This window comes from Cryptomeria japonica, chromosome 8 (assembly GCF_030272615.1).
Source record: "Cryptomeria japonica chromosome 8, Sugi_1.0, whole genome shotgun sequence".
In the NCBI taxonomy this organism is placed as follows: domain Eukaryota; kingdom Viridiplantae; phylum Streptophyta; class Pinopsida; order Cupressales; family Cupressaceae; genus Cryptomeria; species Cryptomeria japonica.
Window position 1 is genome coordinate 611984714 of NC_081412.1, and position 9800 is coordinate 611994513.

The 9800-nt window shown below is 33.9% G+C and overlaps 1 protein-coding gene across 1 annotated transcript; it reads right to left on the reverse strand.

Annotated features, from left to right (window-relative positions):
* Positions 1 to 6656: 6656 nt before the first annotated feature.
* LOC131058852 (uncharacterized) lies at positions 6657 to 7602 on the reverse strand. Its single transcript, XM_059210850.1, has 2 exons — positions 7260 to 7602; positions 6657 to 7176 (listed from the first exon to the last, which is right to left on the reverse strand). The coding sequence occupies exons 1-2, from the start codon at positions 7498 to 7500 to the stop codon at positions 7034 to 7036; spliced, it is 384 nt and encodes a 127-aa protein (XP_059066833.1). The 5' UTR covers positions 7501 to 7602; the 3' UTR covers positions 6657 to 7033.
* Positions 7603 to 9800: the final 2198 nt, after the last annotated feature.

The following is a 9800-nucleotide window of genomic DNA, read 5'->3' on the forward strand; positions in this document are numbered from 1 at the left end:
TTCATATGAAGTTATATGCTCTGTATTGGTCACCTGTGGATGAATGGTCTATGAATCCTAGCTAAAATTATATAATTCTCCTAGTCCTGGGAGAATTATGTGCCCTCACTAGAGCATTTTCTGATTATCATCATGATATCTGCTATAATATGGCATTCCATTTCAATGCGTTGCTTGATTTCAGACTAACATATGCTGACATAGTAATTCAAGATGTTTGCAGACTTTTCAAGTGCATGTTGTTGTGTGTTTTTGGTTTTTGGGATGGTTGGTCTATTTTGCAGGGCAAGGATACTAGGAGGGAATGATAGTATATTTCAAGCCTCAACCCAAGATCTATATCTAAGAGAAAATATAAAGCTTCCAAAAATTTCATAAATTCCATAGCATTTGTATAATTTTCACGTTTATATTTTGACTGTATCCCCTTCTATGGATGATGGTGCCCTTTTGGAGTTGGTGTTTCTCTGCTTCAAGTAGGTTGGCATTGGATGTAAACTGAGGGTTGGTTACCCTATAGGCATTTAATCAAAGAGTATGTAGCCTCCTTCATGCTTGTTTCAATGATGACTACCAACTTCCTCTAGTGGATGTAGTCATCCAGGGTATTGGCACATGCCTCCTTCTCTCCTTGTTCTTCTAGGTGTTTTTTATTGAGATAAATGGGTTTTATAGGGACCCGAAACCCAAATCCATCAAAACATAACCAGAGTCTAAACAACAACTAAGCAATAACAGAAATAGGGGAAGCAACCCATACAATTCAACAAACAAAATACAAAATGACAGCAAAAAACACATTCCAAACACAACTAACTAAGAGCTTTCATGAGCTCGAAACTCTTCTAAATCGTCCTATTGTTGATCTCCTAGAGCTCTTCCATGATAAATCTTGAACTGCATCTTTCTTGTTTTTTGCTCCTAGTCCCAGAGGAGGGTCATGTAGAGGTCTACATATCTTGGTTATTATTGTTTACATTGACATCTAAGGATAGATCGGATCTGATCGGTTGAGCTTTCTGAGTGGCAATTTTCTCATTTACTTTTTTGAGTCCTTCGAATATTGCCTCTTTATTAATCTCCACTAAACCTTTGAGTTTTCCCTTTAAATCCTTTATGTCATTCTCCAGGTTGCCAAGCCTAGCCTCATGCTCTATTTTCATGACCTTGATATCTTCCGTAATTTTTTGAGTTAGCTTCAGGAGTTTATTAGTTTTATCAAGTGCTGGAATCTTAGTGAAAGAGTTTATGATGTCCTTGATACCTTCTTTCAAAAGATTAATTTCACCAAAAACCTAATGGAAACAGTTTTCCTGGTTAGAAAGCGAATTACCCAGTAGCCTGTCAACATCCATCTCGTTGCTTTTAAGCTCATCGGGGTCCACAGAAAGGGGAATATCAAGTTTAATTTCACCCTCCCTTTTATCTTGAGTCTCCGCTCTCTTTCCCATTTTCTTCTTTTTTAGATTTTGAGGGCCCAAGTTTTGGGGTTGAGAGACAGGGTTTTCAACTTTTTCATTTCCCATCTAGGTGGGTTTTTGGTTTTCCTACTACTAGTAGTGTTGGGCATGGGATTTCGTGGGGGGGCCTCATCCTTCAAGGGTTTGTATTCAGAGTAATTTGACACTTGGGTATCATTCCAATCCATGACCATCTCACCCTCCTCACCAAAATCCGTATCTAAAACATTGTACGCATCTTGCTTGGCGAGGGGTTTGGGAAATAGTTAGGAGTATTAACCCCTCATGCAAAACTGGATTTTTCTCATTTTGAAAATGCTTGTGAATAGAATGCTCAAGAGATGAAAATAAATAAAATGACATCGATGTTTTTTTATCATGCCTGAGCTGATTCAAAATAGTAAAATGATAAGTGAAAATAATAGCAAAGTGGACATCAAGGGTTATGTACCTCATAATAAACTCTGCCATATCTACCCAGAGCTTGAAAAGATACTTTCGGTTGTAGTCTACATCTGAGTTCTTCCTAACTCTGTTTCTCTCACTTTTTATCATAAAAAATCGATAGGGCTTCTTTCATGTTTTTCCTTTCTCTGCGGAATTTTTTGCCCTCCATACTTAGCCCTATAATTTCTGCTATGAAGGGTTCATTCTTCTAGGTGATCTTTTAGGGAGATGTTGTTAATTGTTCTTAATATGGCCATTGCATTTATGGCTATAGGTTTTTGGTGGGTTCCATTAGTTTTTGAGGCATAGGTGATTGTGTTGGATTGTGGTGGCTGGGATACTATTGTAGATATGAAAGTTGCTTGCAAGAGAGGGGGGAGAGTGAGGTCTTCTATGTTTGTGTGAGACTCATAGTATATCAGCACCATTATAGGTGTTGGCTATCTTAGTTTGGCTATTTCTATTGTGAAGGTGGTCCAAAGTGTGTTTCTTGCAGGGATTCCTACAAGTAAAAGGTTTCGGGGTGATTCTCAAAACCCTTTAGGATTGTCTACTCTTGACCATTCTATGACTATCCTATTTTGTGTTTGGTTGGAATGGCTAAGTGTTTCAACTATCATGAGATTTATAGGTGCCTTCCAAAACCAACTATTTTTGAGACCTTTGTGTTATCTTCTCTTTTCGAAGAACGTCTATGTTCATGGAGGTCCTTTAGGAAAAAGATTGCAAGAAGCCTTTCAAAACCTGCTATTAGCTTTCTATTTATTTAGCTATTTTATTTCTAGTGCAAGGGTTTTTACTTGTATTATGGTTCAAAGTGCTCTCCTAAACCCCTCTGTTCTGAAAATGTAAGCGTGTTGAGCGTTTGAGACCTTTGTACCCATTGGTTGTGTGTTCTGATCAAAAGCTTCTCTTTCAAAAAGGGGTTTTCCTCATTTTTGCTGTTGGTGGTCTCACTACTTGTAAGTTCCTCACTATTATGTTAGGGTTTGGGGCCTCACTCATTTTAATCATTCAAAACACATTCAATAAGTTGGTGTATGCGACTAGGTGAGATAATTACTCAAGGAAATATGACCAGTTTGTTGAATCTAAACCATAGCAAAGCATGAAAATTATTTTACCATTTTATGTAGAGAGTTGAATTTGGAGAAGGGTGTGTTGTACACAGATAATTAATTACACTTAATTGTTTATTGTTTCACAACATCTTAAAAGATTAACAGAGGATTATCTATTATTTTTTTGATAAACGAGTATTGAGAAATAATATGGTACTCTTGTAATATTGAATTTGGAGAAGGGTGTGTTGCTTATAATGCGACATGATAACTAAAATTGAACCAAGGAACATTACTCCAAATAAGATGCTACACAAACAAAAATAATTAAAATTGTTAATTTGTAAGGACACAAATGATTTTTTGATTTTACAGGATCTTATCATTGCTCCCACTATATACTCCACATATAAGTCCATGATTGAAATAGTATTACAATTGAAATTTCATCCCTTCTTCTAGATTAAAAATTTCTTTCTAGATCTACCTAGATAGTCTAGTATATTACAGAATTTAAATTGGCAATTTTCATTTATTTCTTCCATTGGCCTAGACCCTTGAAATTGTAGAAGAAAAAGTTAATTATATAAGAGGACCTCCCTTAACAAACTCGGTAATGACCAACGCTGTGATACCAATCATAGCCAAATGCACGTTCAACATCTCAGCTGAGGATGAAAATATTTTCTGTGTTTTGCTCTTTGTCGATATTCCCTTCAACATGGGACCAGCGACATAATTGACAACATTACTGCACATAAAACATTTACTATTGTCGAGATTATGAACTTTAAGGTTTATATTTAGGGTTAAGTTGGAATGGTCAACTTGTTATTTTAGAGGTTAAGTTGCTCATGGCTTTTAATTCTATGGTTCATGCAAAGTGCTAAGTGGTAAAAATAATGGCCAGTTTTAATGGGCTAGAATTTCAATTTAATCATCGAAAAGTTAAAGTTAAATTAATGGTTCAAAAATATCTTTGGTCAATATAATCTTTCATTGCTCAAAGTTAAATGTTTTATTCTCACATGTAGGTTTAACTTGTGTGCACTCTACAATGTGATAGTTTACTTAGGTTGACTTAACCAGACATTCATCATGTTTTGTTGGGTAAATTTGGTGTTTGATACCTTTTTATCTATAGGCACATACACATTTAGTGAAAATGTTATTGATGATTTGTGTAACATTTGCAAGGTTTTATTAGAGGACTCAAAAAATACACTAATCAATTCTCGAATCTATTTTGATATGAAATTATTTGGTACATTTTGAGGATTAGGAATTTAGAGAAGTATCAAGGGATAGAAAGGGCACTTACTGAGTCTTTACGTAGACTCACATTCCATATTGTCTTCTCGTAGGTCATAATGGTTATCAGACTCAACAAAGAAAAATTTCACATATTTCCTGAGGATGGACATACCAGTATTTTTATCTATGAGCTCTCGCATGGATATACATGGGGAAGGTTAAGTGAAGAGAGAACTCCCTTTGTCAACAACTTAGATGCACTCATGAAAGAGATAAGAGGGAAGGGAGTGATGAATCACTAGCAAATGATTAGTAATGCTGGGAGGTTGGATGATCAGAGGCTGGCATGGATGGAAGGCATCCTTCTGGGTAGCTTTGTTCTAGAGAAGACTTCTATTTGTGGCATCCTGTTCGTTTTTGACCCCATGTGTATAGAATCCTGGTTGCTATTTTGACATATTCTATTATTGGCATTTTGTACTAGGATTTGCTTCATATTGATAAATGTATATGGTTGTAGCTAGAAGCCTAGGTTTGGTATTAGGATGTAATGTAAATGTAATCTATGACTGGTATACTGGAAAGTATTTGTGGGTTTGTCTAGTTTCTTAGGCTTTATTCACCTGTGAACACAGATTATACTTTGATGTATTTCAGTTTTTACCTTATAATCAACAAAAAAAAAAAAGATTATTTTTCATTTAAAACCCACAAATTTTTGAATCATGCAACATATTGTTTGTCCACATGCTAGATAGTGAATAATTCATGTCAAATAATTGATGATTCCATTTGAATAATTATATTAGATGACACATTGAGACCACTTGATAAAATTTCAATTGTAGAAATAAAGTGTTAGGTTGAATTTTATAAAGAATTGTTGCTTCGTTCTTTCTTTAACAACCTATTGTTCAAGTTACTTCTTGGTCATATATTTATTTTTTTCTTGATGTGATAATGTAAGACTTCTCTCATAATTAAGGAGGTTAGGACAAAAGTTTAGAAAAAAATCACATTTTATGAAGAAAACAACCATCACAAATACAATTTTTCAACTTAGATTATCTAAAAGTGATGTTTATGTTTTGAATTTAAAAATGATGAATATTTTTTTTTAAGTCAAACTTAATCAAAACATCAAAGTTTTAATGGGATAGTAGTATTTCTTTTTTTATTTATCATTTTTTTTAAATTTCATAAAAGTACTCTTACCTAAAGAAATCTAGAGTTAAAATTGCTTTTTTTCAACAAGGGTTAAAATGCCACAAAGGTTGTCATATAGACAATTTGAGGCAAAAGTGTTTCAACTAGAACATTTTTGCTCAAAAATATTTTGGACAAAACAATCTATGTGAATTCAATCTTATCTATGTTTTAAAATGAGAATATAGAAAACTTATTGTTTCATGTTATAGAGTTTTGTCAAAAAAAAATTATGTCATGTAGTTTAGGTGAAACTATTTCACCTAATACTACTTTCTTGAATAAAATTGCGATATGATATTGAATGTTTATCCATCATCTATTCATAGTGGTGTAATGAAAAAATATAATTTTGTGGATGACCTTAGAATGAATGAAAAAAATTCAATTACCTTAGTGAAAGCTAGAATCAAACCTAAGATTGATCTCTCATGTTGCTTAGAAACTTTAGATCTAGAAGATTTCATTAAGTAGATCAATGATTTGAAGATACATAATAACACATCTAACAAACATGCACAAGGCTAGCTCATAATGACTGATAAATGAGGCTAGGATCTAAGAACTTAAATTTGAAGTTTAAAATGTTAGGTTCATTCCAATAGATGATATGATCAATCTTGAATACAAATGAAAAAAAACTCACATGGTGAAATGATAATCTCAATACATGGAGTGAATGTCTAGATGTGCGTGCAAATTGATTGTAATATATTACAAATTTAAATAATGAATGTATGTGAATATAGTTTAAATGGGGATATATAAGTTTCAATACGTAACTTTTAAAAGAATGCAAATCAATTTGCCTTTAAATACAAGAAGATAACCATAAATCATGTAAACATGTGTTTAATTAGCTTTGACAAATAACAAATGATTATGAATAAACTAAAATTTTAATTTGAGTTCTAAAATTGTAGGAATCAGATATAAAGACACATAATTAATTTTATGCATGTCAAAATGACTTAGGCCACAAGAATTGTAAAATGAAAGTAAATAACAAATATTAATGAATTAGTGCATGGGTAAAACTAATATATGTATGATAAAACTGAAAATCTACATAAATTGGTAGACCAATTAGAAATCTTCCAGTTCACCAGATATTTAAATTCTTGCATTGATTTGAATTATTTTGAACATATTTGAAATGTATAAGAGTATTTAAACGCTAAGAAATCTGTTGTTTAACAAGCTTTCAAAAAATAGTAAAGTGCCCTAGTCGTTGAACTCAAACTTTCTTTATAGTATAAGATTGAATTTTTTTACAAGGTTTTGTATAATTGAACTGTATGACATTCTAAACAGTACAAGAAAATTCCACTGGAACATGGAATGCCATGTGAGAGCTTCCAATACTGGAGCTTGTGCTTGAATAGAAATAGATATTAAGGTGTTTATACAAGCGGTCCACCCTTGACGTATTCAGTGAAAGCCAATGCGAGGAGGCCGAGCATAGCAAAGCGCCCATTCCACATTTCTGCTGTGGATGAAAATATTGGCTGCGACGTGCTCTCCCTCGATATTCCATTGAACAGGGGCACCAGTGTCCCCACCGTCATTAATCCTGCAGTTAACGCAAACCACGACAGTCCTCCACTATTCACCTGCGACAGCAAATCTCTTCCGCTGGCCACCTCCACTGCAATGGCCGATACGAACCCCAACATAGCCGCCCTTCCATTGATGATCTCCGGCGCAGGCCCTGAGAACGCAAACAGGTCGCCAAATTTCGTCCTCACCTGGATTTCATATTTCCTATATCAGATAAATTGTGCACATCATATAAATAAACTATAAATTGGGCATCTACAGCGTTTCTTACCTTGGTAGACGTTTCCTTTGGATCCTGATCCACGTACCAAAATAAAACGCATTAGCCAAAGCTTCATAAGAATAAAGAGCAAAATAGCTAAACGAACAACAGCAAAATAGCAAACCTTTGCAGCCATGCACTTGACTTGGAGGCTACTGTTGGGCAATCTACTGATATGACTATTCGTTTTGACTGCCCCGCAGTTAAGTGCTGCGGGTGCTTTCATCATCATTGAAGCCATGGCCGCCATCGATGAGTGCTAAGAAAAGATGAATTCTGTAAGAGCACTTTCCTTTCGAGTTGCTTAAGAATGATTGATACTTAGAATATCTCCTTGAGGACTCGTTGTTGGCTTTATAGCTTGGGAAGGATCGAATTTGGTGGTGTAAAATGGACCGAACCAGGGAAGCGAATGACGTGAGCTTACAATCCAGTGTGTGAAAATTTGAAAACGTGGCTTTTAAATATCCCGCAAATTTGTTTAGGTGAAGTTTCCACACATTACTCTCCTCCTCAACGTGAAGATTCTACCAATTTTTCGCCCACTCAAAGGTGGACATCGCTCAGTCGAGTTTCAGTTTTGATATTATTTTGAAACCTTGCTTAGTCCTACAGCGTTTCAGGGGAAGGAGTTTAGAAAGATATTTTGGGAATATGAGTTGTTATTGCGACAAAAAATTGAGATGTTTTTGCGAATTTGTTTCTGGGAAGTTCGATTAAAACACGCGGTCTGTCATAGTCACCGTTCAATTTACTCGCCTCCCCAACGTGAAGAGGTGAAGTTTCCACACATTAGTCGCCTACCGATTTCTCGCCTACTCAACGTGGACATAGCTCACTCGAGTTTCAGTTTGATATTATTTTGAAACTTTGCTTAGTCCTACAGCGTTTCAGGGAAACGAGTTTAGAAATATATTTTAGTAATTTGAGTTGTTATTGTGACAAAAATTTCAGATGTTATTGTGATATTTTTTCTGTGAAGTTTGATTAAAACATGTGGTCTGTGATTGTTATTGTTGGATTTCCCTTTGAATGAGAAAGGTGGGTAATGATATATTCTTCAAGATGCATATTTTTATAATCTCGTAGGATCAAAATTAAAAGAGAAAAATTAATTAAATGTAGAATTTGATAAATAATAATCATGAGTAAATAATTCAATAATTCAATTATATAGAGATGATTGATAGTTTATGATATTAATGTATCATCTTGATTGTAAATTTAATAAAGTTTTAAAGTGTTTATGTATAAATCTATGATGTAGAAAACAAAGAAAGATATATCAATTCAATTATTTCTTAATAACAACACTTAGAAATCAATTACGTATGTAGATATTTGGTATTTTAATAATGGAAATAAAACACATATGCTCTCTTCCTTTATTTTTATGGTTTTTTCTTAATTGTGTTATAAATGTTATAATTAGTTTATAAGTGATATATTTATCCATGAAACTTGTTCATGGTATTGTATATCTTGATTCTTTTGATCATTGATTTGAAGATTTTTATTCTTCATTCATAAAGCTATTTTTTGTCATTGTGATTATATTTTGAGGAACATATTTTTAAAATATTTTTATAAATAGCACCTGATCATACATCAACTTGGATACCAACATCATGGAGAGTGAATTATATTATGCAAAATTTATCAAACCAAATATATGCACATTAAAGCAAAACAAATTAGTATGTGCTTGTTAATATCAACTGTCCAAGCATATAATGAACTAGAGAAATATATATTTAATATTTAGGATCAAATATCTTCATCAAAAAGAGACTTAAATTTTTTTAACAAAGGAAAGTCAATTATTGACACCAAGCACAACATTCTCCCATAACTCATTGCCTTCCAATCCTCAAGAGGATTGGAAAATCATTTATTGACAACATGGAGGATGTATCCAATGAGGATTCAAAGGAGCAATACAAGGAGGAGATGGAAGGAGAGCGTGAATCTGAGGAGGTCATGGAGGATTCTGACCAAAACTCACAACTTTCCAATCCTCAAGAGGAAGAGGAGATGGTTCCCTACTCAATAGATTTGCCAACGGACAAAGAAAGTAGCAAAAACTTGGAGGATCAGATTAGGGAGCTTAAGGAGAGAATCATGAAACTTGAAGAAAAAATTAATGACTACAGGAAGCATTTTGATAATATATGTGAGGCATTTGATTCTCTCTACACCATCACTGATGGTATCATGAGAAAGGCTGCAATGGGGTTCATGCTAGGACAAAGCAAGATAAAGAAGAAAGCAAGAAAGCTAGAAAAGGAAGGGAAGATGGACGAGGACATTGAAGATAGGGAGGACAATCAGGAGGATACTTGGGTGAATAAGGTTAATAGACATCAGCGAAATTAGAATATGATCAACAATGATTACGTTAGTTTTCTTATTTTTTGATTTGTTTAATACTCTGGCTAAGATAGTAGTGGTTGTAGTTAGTATATCTGATAGTATGAGGCTTGCATGCCATGTAAAAAAGACTTTTATGATGATTGTCTCTATAGTTAAAGTTCTTAATCTTGTTGATAC

What these genes read in the sequence shown, in the direction of transcription:
- LOC131058852 (XM_059210850.1), bottom strand. Translation starts at nt 7,500, where the DNA reads ATGGCGGCCATGGCTTCAATGATGATGAAAGCACCCGCAGCACTTAAC. An exon ending in CAAAGGAAACGTCTACCAAG is followed by an intron (nt 7,177 to 7,259) that starts GTAAGAAACGCT and finishes TATGAAATCCAG; the next exon opens with GTGAGGACGAAATTTGGCGA.